This window comes from Malania oleifera, chromosome 2 (genome assembly GCF_029873635.1).
Source record: "Malania oleifera isolate guangnan ecotype guangnan chromosome 2, ASM2987363v1, whole genome shotgun sequence".
Classification (NCBI taxonomy): Eukaryota; Viridiplantae; Streptophyta; class Magnoliopsida; order Santalales; family Ximeniaceae; genus Malania; species Malania oleifera.
This window is the reverse complement of record NC_080418.1, coordinates 2,440,719-2,456,497: the sequence shown is the minus strand read 5'-3', so window position 1 is coordinate 2,456,497 and position 15,779 is coordinate 2,440,719. Positions and strand designations below refer to the sequence as shown.

General features: G+C 38.4%; 1 protein-coding gene across 1 annotated transcript; it reads left to right on the top strand.

Moving 5' to 3' along the window:
- Positions 1 to 11,769: 11,769 nt before the first annotated feature.
- LOC131147771 (pentatricopeptide repeat-containing protein At4g39530-like) lies at positions 11,770 to 14,375 on the top strand. Its single transcript, XM_058097332.1, has one exon. It carries the CDS (start codon positions 11,865 to 11,867, stop codon positions 13,632 to 13,634), a length of 1,770 nt encoding a protein of 589 aa, XP_057953315.1. The 5' UTR covers positions 11,770 to 11,864; the 3' UTR covers positions 13,635 to 14,375.
- Positions 14,376 to 15,779: the final 1,404 nt, after the last annotated feature.

The following is a 15,779-nucleotide window of genomic DNA, read 5'->3' as shown; positions in this document are numbered from 1 at the left end:
TTTGAAAAAGCAACACAAAAACAACTTTAGAAAGCAAGCCGATGGAGATCTACCATGATGCTCCAGCTAGTACACATAGATGTGTATGGTCTATTGAACCAGACTTCAAATGGACAAAACTTATACTTCCTCACCTTCACTAATGATTACAACAGAAAGGCTTGGGTCTACTTACTGAAAAAGAAGTCAGGAGTATTCAAAAAATTCAAGGAGTTCAAAACTCTCGTGGAGAAGCAGAGGGGCTATCACATCAAGTCACTCTGATCAGACCAAGGAGGAGAGTACAAGGACGAAGCTTTCCTGGAATTCTGATGTAGGACAGGAATGGTCAACTTATGTCCTACGATTTAAGCCTCACACAAGCACGTACACTTAAACACTTTAACTTAAGAATTTAATTATCCAAACATAAACACAATAAATCATACTTTATTTCACATGTTCAAGGATTTTGAAAAGGTGTATGACTTGTCCAGCAATTAAGTCCCAATTGGTTCTTTAAAAAAGGAATCAAGTTATATGCTGAAAAGTTGTTATTTCAAAGATTCAAGAATAAAAGTTCTATGTTAGCAAACTAATATTCATACAATTGATTTTAACAAGCAAGTACCAATATTGCAATTTATGGATCAAATGGGTTATTCAAAGATGTGATTATAATCTACTAGCAAGGGTTAACAAGATATAGCAAAGGATTCAAACACAAGTACTAAAGTTACTAAGGGATTGATTTAGATGACTTGACATTGTTCCACACGTAGTTAGGTCACACCGTAGGTCCTTCGTACAAGCTTTGAATCACAAGATGAATGCAACAATGAAGTGTAGATGATGATCATCATGTGGGTGTACAAACGTGCTGGCCGTGTGGTGTTGATGGGGGCCATGAGAGTATTAGATGGAGGAGGAGTTGATGGATTTGTTGGATAGTTTAGTGGTCTCTCTCCACTTGATCTCCAGAGAGAACGCCGTAGCCTCACACTACCCACTCACAAGGAGAGGGACAAGCTTTAGAAGCTTAAGCAAAGAAATGTTTCTTCTATATTCAACTTCAACTTCATATCTTGTTCTTACAATAAGAAGGTTATTTATAGGCATAGTCTGGGAGACAAAGCATTAAACACTCAACAACTCTCAACAACTTTCAACAACTATTAACCTAACACTATTAATACTTACTTAAAAAACAAGGAACTCCAACTCATAGGCACACAAGTCAAGCTTAGTTATCTTATATTATTACAATTCAAATTTGAAATTTAAACATATTTCAAAAGGAAGGCTAAAATTGTGTGGGGCCCATTGGAGCCATGTGGGGCCCACTTGGGTCTTGAGTTGGACTTTGATTCAATATTTCACTTGGGTTTTCAAATATGGTCTTCAAGAACCTAATAATCTTGAAATAACATATCCAAGAAAAATATAAAGTCAATATGATAACAAAGTATTCCATAAAAGAAAGCCTTCTAATCACAATAAGTAAACGATCTTCAATTGATCCCATGTGTTCCTGCAAAACAGATATAAACAATAGTGGACATCCGAAGGTTGTCCACATGTCACCATGTTCGCAAAGGATTGGACATCGGGAGGTCGTCCACCTATCACCAAATCAAAAAAAGAAATGGGTATGGCATATTGATCCCCATCAAATTCTTTAGGCAACAAGGGATTCCAAAATAGTTCACACTGACGTACACTCCCCAGTTGAACGGTGTAGTTAAGAGGAATAACCGCACAATCCTTAACATGGTCAGGAGCATGTTAAAGGATAAGAATATGCCCAAAAGTTTTTAGGCAAAAGTAGTGTTATGTGCAGTCTATCTACTCAATAGGTGTCATACGAAGAGTCTTGATACAAAGATACCACATGAAACTTGGAGTACTCACAAGCCCAGTATGAGTCATCTTAGAGTGTTTGGCTCCATAACCTATGCCAAGATTCCAGAGGCAAGAAAGACAAAGTTGGAAGACAAAAGAGAGAATTGTATTCTTGTTGGATACGGTGACACAACCATGGGATTTCGACTCTACAATCCCATCAACAAGAAAGTCTTTTTCAGCCGGGATGTCATTTTTGAAGTAAATGAATCCTAAAAGTGGGACCAGGCAGAATCTTTGAAAGATGCAGAATTGAAGCTTAAAGGAGAAGAACCCACACCGACAAGAGAAATGGCTATCAAGTCATAAGTTCTTGAACTGCAGACACCTCCACACGGTTTCCATTCACCATATAGGAATGGAGCTCCATCACTAATTAAACGTGAAATCTTAGACATGAGGCCTAGAGGAGCTTGTACCCTAGCTGATCTGTATGAAAATACAGAACCTATAGAAGAGTATGTTACTTTATGCTATCTGTTGTTGACTAGTGACCCGGTTAGCTTTGAGGAGGCTAATGAAGAAGACAAATGGAGAAAAGTGATGGATAAGGAGATTCAATCCATCAAGAAGAACAAGACTTAGGAGCTGACAAATCTCTCGAAGGGCCGCAAGACTATTGGTGTGAAATGGGTCTATAAGACCAAGAACACTCAAGGAGAAGTCCAGAGATACAAAGTGAGACTAGCTTGTCGCCAAGGGCTACTGGCAGAAAGAAGGGATTGATTATAGAGAAATCTTTGCCCTAATTGCCATGCTTGAGACTATTGTATTACTAATTTCACTATCAGTACAAAATAAATGGAAGATTTACCAGCTGGACGTGAAATCAGAATTTCTGAACGGTTTTCTAGAAGAAGAGATCTATATCGATCAACCACTTGGATATGTGAAGAAGGGAAAAGAAGATAAAGTGTATAAGCTTAAGAAAACACTCTATGACTTGAAGCAAGCACCTCATGCATGGAATAGAAGTCATGCAAACCAAGAAAGGAATCTTCATCTCCCAGAGCCACTATGCAAAAGAAATACTGAAGAAGTTTGGAATGAACAACTACAACCTTGTAACAACTTTGGTTGAAATAGGATTAGAGTTGAGAAAGAATGAGAAAGGAGATGTTGACCCTAGATATTTCAAGAGTTTGGTTGGAAGCTTAAGGTATTTGACGTGCACTAGACCAAACATACTCTATGGAGTTGGACTTGTCAGAAGGTACATAGAGATTTCTGGCTAGTCCCATCTAAATGTAGCGAAGAGGATACTCCGCTATGTCAAGGGTACCATCACTGATGGTGTAACGACCCAAATTTAAAATGATATTTAAATAATAAGGAAAGGGAAATAGAAATCGGAAACAAAAGGAGGCCGTAGACTTCGTCGATGACATTGCATTTTGGAAGAAAAAAAAAAAAAAACAAAAAAGGGGAGTTTCAGGGCTTTGTCGACGAATCCCCTGTATTTGTTGATGAAGGCTTAAGAGAATTCGTCGACGAACATAGGGCCTTGTCGACGAGAAAATACCGAGAGAGGTTCTGAGACAGCCTGAATTTCATCGACGAATACAGGGTCTCGTTGACAAAATTTGTGAAGGACTCGTAGATGAAGGTCGGGCTCATCGACGAAATCCTGTTTTATAAGAATGAAAAATCCGGGAGAAATATCATTTTGTACGAAGCCTCTCCCTCTTCTCTCTCTCTCTCTCTCTCTCTCTCTCTCTCTCTCTCTCTACAGTTCTCTCTCCCTTCTCTCTATGTTTCTGGTCCCACCAGTCGTTAGATCGACGATCCGAAGCTACCATGACGATCCTGATAGAGTTCTCTACAAGTCTGCCGGGGCGGATCGTTAGGGAAATGAAGTTGGATTCCATCCCAAATCCAGGGTAAGCTTTTTTACTCAATTTTTGGAGTCTTGACAATTGAGAAAAGTGTTATACGCATGAAAATATTTAATTTTAATATTGAGAGTTTTCGTTTCCAGGGGGGTTGATTGGGAATGTAGGGAATCATCCCTGAGTTGGGGTAAGGTCTTTAAGCCTAAGTTGACTTAATGGTAGTTATAAGAAATATTATACCCGTTGAAATACTAAAGTTTGACTTTGTGAGTTTTCATTTTCAGGGTGTTGAATTAGGAACCCTGCGGGGGTGGCAAGGATTTTCTTAAGGGTTGTTCAGGAACCAGGTAAGGGGATAAACTAAGCTAGTATTGTTTTGGAAAATGTTTATATATATATATATATATATATATATATATATATGTCTTATATTTGCAAAATATTGTGAAAATGATCGTATGTTGAATATGTGGAAAATCTACTGTGTGGCATGAGTAAAAATGTTGTGTAATGCTGTTTTCTGGGAATGTGGATGAGATGAATTTTTATGATGGAAAACCGGCGTACGGGCCGAGATGTTTTCATATATATATATATATGGATGTGATTTGCCGGCGTATGGGCCGTGCTATGTGAATTGCCAGCATACGGACTGTGCTATGTGACTGTGATTGTCGGCGTACAGGCCGTGCTATGAGATGTGATTGTCGGCGTACAGGCCGTGCTATGAGATGTGATTTGCCGGTGTACAGGCCGTGCTATGTGATTAATGTTTGCCAGCATACGGGCTGTGCTATGTGTAGCTGGCGTACGGGCCGAGCTATGATAAAATGTGTAATACCGGCGTATGAGCCGATGATTTTCATGATACATGTATATATGTGAAATGATATGATTGATGTGAAAATAAATGATATGAGATATTTATGTATCACAGTTTCAGTATATGTATATGATATTAGAACCTGGTTGGCTTGGTTTGGACTAGCACTTGCACGATACCGTTGCTATGTGTCCATGGTCCTCGTGATCATGATATCTGTGTTAACGCCGCTGTACGGAGTGGTGTGAGATTGGATGGTCGATGTGGTTATTTTAAGAAGTGTGCTGTTATCGCCCCTAGTATACGGACCAGTCTGGGTAGACCCATCGGACCTACAGACTAGACTATTGACTTGGCAGTGGTCGGCCAACCATTGTCAGGTCCGGCTTTCGGGCCACACAACCTAGTCATGTGGGGGTAATACATGACAACAGTCAGCTAACCTACCAAGATTGTTTTATGATATTATTATTATAATATGAGATGAGATATGCTATGAAAATGTAGTATATTCTGCCATGTTGATTTATATATATATATATATGCTTTCCTAGATTTGATGAAACAGTACTAAAGGTGTTATATATGATATATGTTGAACACGAATTACTCATGTTGCCACACACTAGTATTAGTTTATTTCCCTTACTGAGAGGTGTCTCACCCCTAAATTTCATTAACTTTTCAGGAGCTCCGGATAGGAGAGCGGGAAAAGCCCCGCACAATTAGTGTTGTTTATCTGCCCTCTGTGAAGGGTAAGTTTTGGTAGGGACAGTTAGATTTTGAGGGAATTGTCCCTAGAATTATTTTTGTGTTGTATATACTGAGAGTTAGTGGTTGTAGTACTCTGGTATGTATTGGGCACATTATGATGAGATGTATATAATTTTATAGTTTCTGCTGCGTAGGCTTCCGCTGTATGTTTTGTTATATCCTTGGTACCCACGGGTTCAGGTGGATGGTGACCTGCTGAGCTGGATTGTGGGATATGTAGTATTGATTTTATGATGATATTATTATTGAAAAAAAAAATACGTAAAAAAAAAATGAGCAGGTCGTTACAGATGGTATGTTTTATTCATCAAGAGGTGATTGTAAACTTATTGACTATTCAAATAGCGATTGGGGAAGGGATCTTGACGAAAGAAAAAGAGCGACTGGATTCACATTCTTCATGGGAGATACAATGTTTACATGGTCATCAAAGAAGCAACCCATCGTAACATTGTCATAATGTAAAGCTGAGTATGTTGCTGCCAACTCAGCTATTTATTATGATATATGGATTAGGAATGTACTGAAGTATCTTGGATTTGTCCAAGATGACCCCATAGAAGTCTACATCGACAATCGATCAGTAATTACACTTGCAAAAAATCCAATCTTCCATGAAAGAAGCAAACATATTAATACTCGGTATCATTTTATCAGGGAGCATGTCAAGAAGAAAGAAGTGGAGTTCATATCTTCCAAAACGTATAATTAGATTGCTGATATTTTCACGAAACTACTTAGGCATGATATTTTTGTAAAACTGAAGACAGTGCTCGAAATGATAAAGTCAGGAGAGTCAAGTTTAAAGGGAGATGTTGAAAATTAAACTTGACGGTGGCAGCCATAGATGTTGAATATATAAACTTAAACTATTGGGTTGTAGAGGAGGAGTCGGCAACCACCTCCACCAACTTCTGCCCCCCTTGGTTGAAATTAATTCCCACCTACCTTCTCATCTTTACTATATATATGATGTATGTGTGTGTGTGTAATATATGTGGTGTAGTAAAGGGAGAATAACTAGTGAGTGAATAGATTGTACATTTTGAGAGTGCTTCGTAATTTTCAGATTATTATTGAAATCAAAGAGTGTTTATGTACAATTGAGTGTTTCCTTACTGAGTTCAATCATAACTAGTGATTGAGTGGGTCCCCTCCACCCATCAGCTTTGCCCCAGCTGAAATTTAATAGAAAACAACATAATTTATTTTATATTATAAAAGGGCCTAAATTGATGAAGCATACTTTTTTTTTTTTTTTGGGTTAACCCTAGGACTCCAGCCACCATCCAGCCACTTTGGATACTATAGTGCGGCACCAAACCTAGGGGGTGAAAGTTGCTCGTTCATTGACACAATCCTGGTAATTCACAAACGTAATGTGTAGTGACCCGAAGAATAATAGCATTTTAATAATAAGAGGGAGAGAAATAGAAACAGAAACAGAAGGAGGCCGTTCGCATTCGTCGACGACATTGCATTTTGGAGAATAAAATAATTTCAAGGAAACTGCCAAGCTTCGTCGACGAATACAGGGTTTCATCGACGAAGGTCTGAAGGATTTCATCGACGAATACAGGGTTTCGTCGACGAGAAAATACCAAGAGACGGTTTGGGCTGCTCTGAATTTCGTCGACGAATACAGGGCTTCGTCGACGAATTTACTGAAAGATTCGTTAATGAAATGACGTGTTTCATCTACGAATCTGGCCCTATAAATAGATAAAAATCGGATTTTTATTCATTTCTCGTGCTGCTCTCTCTCTCTCTCTCTCTCTCTCTCTCTCTCTCTCTCTCTCTCTTTCTCTCCTACAAATCCTCTCACTTCTTTCTTCGATTCTGGCCCCGCTAGTCACCGGATCAAAGATTTGAGGCTACCACGACGCTCCTGATGAAGTTCTCTGCAAGTCTTTCGGAGCTGATCGTGGGGAAAATGAAGTTGGATTTCATCCCAAATTCAGGGTAAGGCATTTTAGTCCATCTTTGGTCTTATGACAGTTATAGGAAATGATGTAGGCGGAGAAATATTGATATTTTGTTTTGAAAAATATTGTTTTTAGAGTGTTTTGTAGGAGGCCCTGCGGGTGTTAGGCTAGTATCCCATAAGGGTTTTCCAGTAGTGAGGTAAGGGAAATATGCTATGTTAGGTATTTTAAAAATATTATACAGTTTATTAAATGATGAAAATTATGTATTATAGTATCATGTGGCTTTTGAATATGAATACAGTATGAATATATGTTTTACGATATTTCAGTATTCTGATTTTACTATATTTCAGTACCATGATTTTATGAATCTCAGTACCATGATTACACGATTTTCAGTATTATGATTATACAGTTTTAGTATTATGATTATGCAGTTTCAGTGTTATGATTATACAGTTCTTAGTACTACGACGTATGAATTATAGTACAGTTATGGAGCATCATGGTTATTACGATTATTTCAGAATCATGGTAATTCAGATAGTTGTATATAGAAATATATTATATAGTATCAAACCTTGTTGGACTTGTAGCTACAAAGCACGGTACCGTTGCTACAGATATTATGTTACTTTATGAGTGCAACCACCTATTTAGATAATACGTGGTAAGATTGATCACCTAGGCCCTTGAGAGGTTAGGCTCCCCATCCAGATATGGGTTGAGGTGGGTAGATCGAACGATGGAGTATAGTGATTTATTCCTGATTGGCCAGCCAGGGTAAATCCTGCCTACGGGCCGCACAACCCTGTCTTGGGGGGGTAAGTCATGACACACAGATAGCCATAGGGAACAGTTTTAGTTACTATTACGTACGTACGGATTTGCAGAAACAGGGAACATACTTACTTATACTAGAAGTACTTTGAATTATAACCTATAATACTGTTATGTTAAGCAACATGGAAAAAAGAAGAAGGGGTGGTGTATTTTATTACTTGTACTGTACTTTTGTCTCCAGTTATTCATGATTATATGAAAATAGATTTTCATAGTATTGTAGCTTATTTGCCACACACTAGTAATAGCATATTTCGTCTTACTGAGCGTTGACTCATGCCAGCGTTGAATCATTTTTCAGGTGATCCAGGTAGACGAGCATACCAGACTCACAGATAGAGGGGCTTTAGTGGTGCCCTGTCATAGAGTGAGTATGTTTTGAGAGAATTTTTGTATACCCTTGCTAGTTGAGGGTATTTTTGGAAAACAGTGATATGTGTATATTTTGGGAAACATGTAGTACTCTGGTATTGAGTGGTATTGGTTTTGTATTGTGTATATATCTTCATATGGTTATGTCTATGTGATTTATGCTTCTCGCTACTTAGCGGGTTTACCCTTAGCATGGTATTAGAGCATGTAGAATATTATTGTATAAAAAAAATATATATATAGTAATTAAGCAGGTCGTTACAGTTTGGTATCAGAGCAAAGGGCTAGTTACCCTGATCCCTGGGAACTCTCGCTTATGAATGATTGTGGCGAAGTAAGACTCTCCGCCCGGGGGCTTACTGAATTGAGGGACGGCGATACGTAACGCCTCAATCTAAGTGAGTGCTCTGATAGGTACTCGTTGTTGCCACGGGAGCAAGGCTAATAAGGAAAGTGACAACGCCCGAAAGGGGGCCGTTACATAATGCCTCAAGGGGGAATCAAACCCGTGACCTTGGGGTAACCAAAGTCAAAAGTCCTCCTTACCACTTGAATGACTTGACATATTTGAAACTTTCATATTAAGGCATCAATGTAATGACCTGAAAAATAATGGTGTTTAAATAATAAGAGAGAGGAAAATAGAAAAATATATAAAAGCGGCAGCAGACTTGCGTTCGTCGACGATGTTGCACTGTGGGCTCGTCGACGAGGTGTGATATCGAGAGGAAGATTTTGGAAAATCTGAATTTCGTCGATGAGGGGGAAAGTTCATTGATGAGAAGCCTTCTTGACCTCATCGACGAGGTGACGTGGCTCGTCAACGAAGGCCAGCGTATAAAAAGGTCAAACTTCATTTTTTCAACGAAATTTTGACGCTCAAACCCTCTCTCTCTCTCTCTCTCTCTCTCTCTCTCTCTCTCTCTCTCTCTCTCTCTCTCTCTCTCTCCTCCCTACAGTTTCTCTCTCCTCTCTCTTAGATTTCGGCTTCACCGTTTACCGAATCGACAATCTGAGGCCACCACGATGCTCCTGAAGAAGTTCTCTCCAAGTCTACGGGAGCAGATAGTTGGTGGAGTTGAGTTGGAATTCATCCCTGGTTTAAGATAAGACTTTTTATACCAAATTTGGTCTTCCCATAGTTATAGAAAATAATATTCACGAAAAAATACTAAAATTTAGTTCTGGGAGTTATTGTTTTCCGGAAGTTGAACGGGGAACCTTGCAAGTGCAGAACTGGTATTTTAGGGGGTTTCTTTTCAATATCAGGTAAGAGAATAAACTAAAACAGTTATTTTTCATACAAATTATATTATTATTATTTATCTGCAAATTTATTTTTACGAAGCATGTATAATATATATGAAGAGATTGGTAATAATGCATGTTTGGGAAAATACTACTATAATATGTTGAAAAATATATATATTAGTATGATATGCTAGGAAATATGATTTTTTTTTTAGAATGGAATGTATGGTTTATTCAGCATTGTGTGGCATGAATATCATTTTACCTTAAAAGTATTATGTTATAGAAATTTTACAAATAAAATATGTTTTTACAGATTATGAGATAATGCAGTATATTATGGTTTCAAATACATGATAAATGAATTATTTATTTAGAACGATATTTATGAAATGTTCGGCGCAAGGCCGTGATTGATAGCCGACACAAGGCCGTGTATGATATATGATTTCGGTGCAAGGCCATATGTATGATTTTGGCTCAAGGTCACAAATATGAAAGTAAACGACGCAAGGCCGTATATTTTTACATTATTACAGAACATGCTATCAATCTATTTAAGTTAAATTGTATATTATCATGTATTATGTATTATCAGAACCCAGATGATAGTTCAATTCAGTTACAGGAGCATGGTACCGTTGCTATATAGATTAGATATTATGTTCAGACTTGTGTTACCCATCCCACAAGGGGGTGGGAGATGGATAGTCGATGTGACTTTCAGTGTAGAGTTGTAGACGTCCACCTAGTAGTCCGGACTAGGGTGTGGCGGGCCCATCGCACTTACAAATATTTTTTACTCGGCAGTGGTCAGCCAGCCATTGTCGGGTCTCGCCTTCGGGCTGCACAACCCGTCATAGGGGATAATACATGACATCAGTTAGCTATACATCTTGGGTGAATTTTCAATATTATTAGTTATATCAGATATTTTATGAACTGTATGATTTATTAGAAAATACGAAAGTATATGATTATTCAGTATGATATGATGAATGTTTTCAGATATATGAAATGTACTGTATATGTATAATTGCATCAAATATTCATGTTGTCACATGACTATATTTAATTTATTTTCCCTTATTGAGAAATGTCTCACCCACTGAATTTAATTAATTTTCAGGAAACCTAAAAAGACTAGTGGATCGTGGCCGCCATTAAGTCAGTTGTACTACCCCACTAGGAGGGTAAGTTTGAACTAGGATCAGGAGATTGTGATATGGGATACTAGGGTTATTTTTATATTTTGGGAGATTGTATATAAAGACAATGTTTTGGGATTATAGTTGACTCTGGTATTGTTTATTGTGTGGTTGAGAATGTGATTTACATTTACTGCTGCTTAAGTTTCCACTATGAATATCAGATGTGTCCCCGTTACCCTTGGGTTCAGGTTGACTATTTTATTTATTATGTTTTATTTTATGACAAATTAAGCAGGTCGTTACAATCAAGTTAAAATCTTGAGATTAAAAGTAGGTAGGATTTGGCAAAAGGAGGGTGCTCGGGCAGTTGGGCTATAGGCTCAAGGGAAAACATTTTATCTTTTGAAACTCATTTTTTATAGTTTTCTTTGGAATAAACCTTAACCCAATTTAAACTGGCATATCATGGGCCAGCCTGTCTTCCACTCTTGCTATGAATTCTAAACTGTTAAAAAAAATAAAAATAAAAAAATTATGTTTTTAAACAAGTGATCCGTTTATGGCTCGTTTATTAAACGGACGGGTTTAAGTTTCTCTATTAATCATCCGTTAATAAAAGGGTCAATCCGAACCCAAACCCGTTTAACCTCTACCCATTTATGACTCACTCGAACTTAGCTCGTTAACCTGTTTTTCCACCCCTAATCAAACTCAAAAGGTAGTAACTTCCTAAAGGCCCAATTTAGCTATTGTTCAAATTCAATTTACCAACTAAAGCAATAAATTGTTAGTTGATATGTTAATTTTAAGTCAATCTATTGAGTAAAAATTTTAAATTAAAAAATTAATTAGAAAGTTGAAGAAATTAACCCATTTGAATGCTCGCCTCTTATTATTGAGGAAGCTGATTGACGAGCTAGAAATGTTCTAACAACATGTTCTAATAATTTAGTAAGTTTGAACTTTGAAGCAACTTAAAAATTTCAAATAACCATCTGTGTTGGCGACAATGTCACTGAGATTCTGTCTTAAACCGGGGCTTCCTCAACCCTCTCAGCATCAGTGCCAATCTCCTCTTCCTGTTTCAAACACAAAGCTAAGCACAAGAAATCTCTCCCTACATTGCTCAACAATCCAAAAGTTGGAAGGTGTCGTCGCCGCAAAAGCTCCAAAGTCCCATCACGTTGCGAAGTCTGATTGGAAAGTTCAAAACCAGGCCTTGGTTGATCTCCTGCGTGACAGTTCTGCAAAAGGTTCGATCCGAGAAGGCCACTTGGTTCATGGGTACCTGTTAAAATCCAATCTTGATGATGAAGAGTCTCTGTTTCTGTTCAACAATGTGGTGAGCGCATACTGCAACTGTTCCAAATTTGAGCACGCCCGAAGGCTGTTCGATGAAATGCCTGAGAGAGATGTCGTCTCTTGGACCGTGATGATTGTGGGGTCAACGCGCAATGGATGCTTTCTTGATGGGTTTGAGTTCTTTTGTAATATGTTGATTGCTGGAATCTTGCCTGATGAGTTTGCTTATTCAGCAATTGCGCAGGCCTGCGTGGGGCTTGACTGTATTGAGTTAGGCGAAGGAGTGCATGGTCAGATTGTAAAGAGAGGGTTTTCAAGTAATGTTATTGTTGGTACTTCTCTTGTTAACATGTATGCAAAGCTAGGCAACAATAAAGCTTCAGTGTGCGCGTTTAATGCCATTGGGGAGCATAATCAAGTGTCCTGGAGTGCAATGATTTCGGGGTTGACTGCAAACAGTCTTTATTTGGAAGCATTTAATTACTTTCTAGGGATGAAGGCGCAGGGGGTTTTGCCCAATATGTATGCTCTCTCTAGTGTTTTAAAGGCAGTTGGGAAGTTGAGGGATGTTGGTAAGGGTAGAGAAGTTCACCATTACATTGATGAATTGGGTATGGAGTCAAATGTTGTTTTGGGGACTTCACTTATCAATATGTACTCGAAATGTGGGTATTTGTCTGAGGCAAGAGCAGTGTTTGACATGAATTTCAGTAAATCTAGAGTGAGTAATCCATGGAATGCCATGATTTCGGGTTATCTGCAGGTTGGGTTTTGGTCAGAAGCTTTGGAGATCTTTACTGAAATGCGTCTTAACGATGTACAGCCGGATTTCTATACATACAGTAGTGTGTTCAGTGCAGTTGCAGCATTGAAGCAGATACAGTTTGGGCGGCAAGTTCATGGGATGGTTGTGAAGTCTGGCAGCGACTCCAGATATCGATGCGTGAGCAATGCAATTGTAGATGCTTATTCTAAATGCCACTCTCTGGGAGAAGCAAGGAGGGTCTTTGATAAGATGGTAGAGAGAGATGTGGTTTCTTGGAGTACCTTGGTGACTGCTTATGCCCAGAGTGATAGGGTGGAGGAAGCATTAAACATCTTTTCCCAAATGAGGGATGAGGGATTTGCACCCAATCAGTATACTTTTTCTTCTGTTATTGTTGGATGTGCTCGCCTTTGTTTGCTTGACTATGGCCGTCAATTGCATGGTCTTCTTTGTAAGGTTGGGTTGGATACCGATAACTGCATAGAGAGTTCTCTGATTGTTTTTTATGCAAAATCTGATAATATAATCAATGCAATCAAAGTTTTTGAGCGAATTGTTTGCCCTGATGTGGTTTCGTGGACTGCTATAATATCTGGTTGTGCTCAACATGGTTTTTCAGACAAGGCTGTTGAGCTCTTCAAGAGGATGGAAAAATCAGGCACCAAGCCTAATGCGTCTACCCTTTTAATGCATCCTGTTTGCTTCAAGTAGTAGTGTGGTGGCACAGATTTAGTTTTTACTGGTGATGGAGGATTATATGAAGCCAAAGTCGGAGTATTATGCTTGTGTGGTTGATCTCTTAGTTCATTTTGGATCACTGGTAGTTTAAATGGGTTAATTAACCAAATAACAGTTTGAGCTAAAATGACTCATATTGACAGGCTAACATCTGAGGCAATGTTAAGGAGCTAGCTGCCAAGTAAGTCCTCTCAATAATCCTATCTCTCAAAAACCTAGGGATCTGCGAGAAACACTTATCCAAGGCAACATTGGGATAGCAATTATTTTAGGAGATTTGTTGAAAGATACACAAATGAAGAAGGGATATATTTGGATTCCTGTGATAGGTAAACTCAACAAAAGAAATGCAGGTTATCGACAGAGCTATGAGAATCAAGTCAAATATGTACAAGTTTGATGAGCTGATTAAATGAGGAAGAACAGAGGGAAGAGGGTTCTTGGAAAAAAATAAATTTCTGCCAACCATGTCATCATTCCCATGAGTGGCAAATCTAGAAATTGATAAATGATCAGTGATTTTTTTACCCCTAAGCTTCTCTGTCTCCTCATTTTTTATTGGTTTTGAATGAAATCTGCATGAAGAATTTCTGTTTCCTAAAGAAAATTCATGCAGGAACATTATGTGGACAATGAACTTCATAAACCATGTAATCTCCAATTGAGAATTCTATGATCTCACTGAGCAATGTCTATTGAAATACTTTAGCGTCAGACATGTCCCAGCATTCCAGCAAAAATTTCTGAACCCCCAACACCCACATAAGCACACAAATGCACCCTTAGAAGCCATTGCATTGAACCAATCCTGCTCTAATAACAAACCTGTAGGCTGTAGCCATGCCTCCCAAAGCTCATCAATAGCTAAGCTTGATTGGTATCACCTGGTTTCTATCCAAAATGGCACAACCTAATTGCCATGCTTACTGATAACTGCATAGGGTTCTTTGACGGTTGCATTTGCTGCAAATTGGTAATATGTAATCGATGTCATTTTTTATTAAATCAGTATATAGATCTCCCCAAGCAATGGTCATCCTGAGCACTGAAAAATAGAATTTGTACTTGGGTCTTGGGGTGCAAGTGGACTTTTAGAGAATTGAGGTCCAGTGGGAAATGGATTTGGGCTAAAGGGTTGTAGTAGATTTGGGCTAAAGGGGTCATTGTAAGCCTTCTTGCTCTTGCTCAGGGCCTTCCTCATGATTCTATTGATTCCCAGAGAAGGTAACTGTTAAAAATATGTTTTTTATTATTTATTTATTGTGGCTTTTATCACAACCGTTGGATCGTCTTTAAATCCAACGGTTGTGTGGTGTCATATATATATATATATGTTTGTAAGCCATGGGAAAAAGAGTGTATTACTTGTCATTTTGTGCAAGGAGAGCTAGAGGGGGCTTTCTCTCTAGGAAGAATTTTTCTTCATTGGTTTGAGGTGAAGGGGTGTACAGGGGATCTAGGATCGGGGAGAGTCTGATCAGATCTTGTACTGCCATCGTTTTATAGTGAATTTTTCTCGAAGTACACGTTCCGTGAACGTAGGCAATCTTACCGAATCACGTAAAATCTCTCTCTACATTTTTTCTGTGAATGTTCTTTGTTCTATTTATTTTGTTATTCAGAATATTAAAATTGTTGCGCGTCAACAAGTAGTATCAGAGCACGGTTTCAATTAGGTGCAGATCTAATAGATCATATTAGATCGAAAGAAATTTTTTGGATAGTTTTTCTGCGAGAGTGCTCAAGATCAGAGCGGTTTGTTCAGATCGGATTAAGGTACGCAGATTCATATCAGGTGCCAAAAATTATTCAAGAAATTTTCAATTGAAAAATCGAATTGAGGTACGCTGATTCAGATTAGGTGCCAGAAAATTGTTCCGGAATTTTTTCAATTAAAGGATGATAATTTTTTAATTGAAGGTGTGAAAAAAAAAATCAGAAGGAAAAAGAAAATTTTCGCGTATGAAGAACATGATGAACAATGCTAGAATTGAGTGACAGACCCAGATTCAGAATCGGGTCGGGTACAGAACGCAATAGGTTGACATGTGGGTCAAGAGGCTGGGTTGCGGGTTGGATCCAAGTGAAACCCGCCAAGTCAAGGCGCAGGTCAGCATC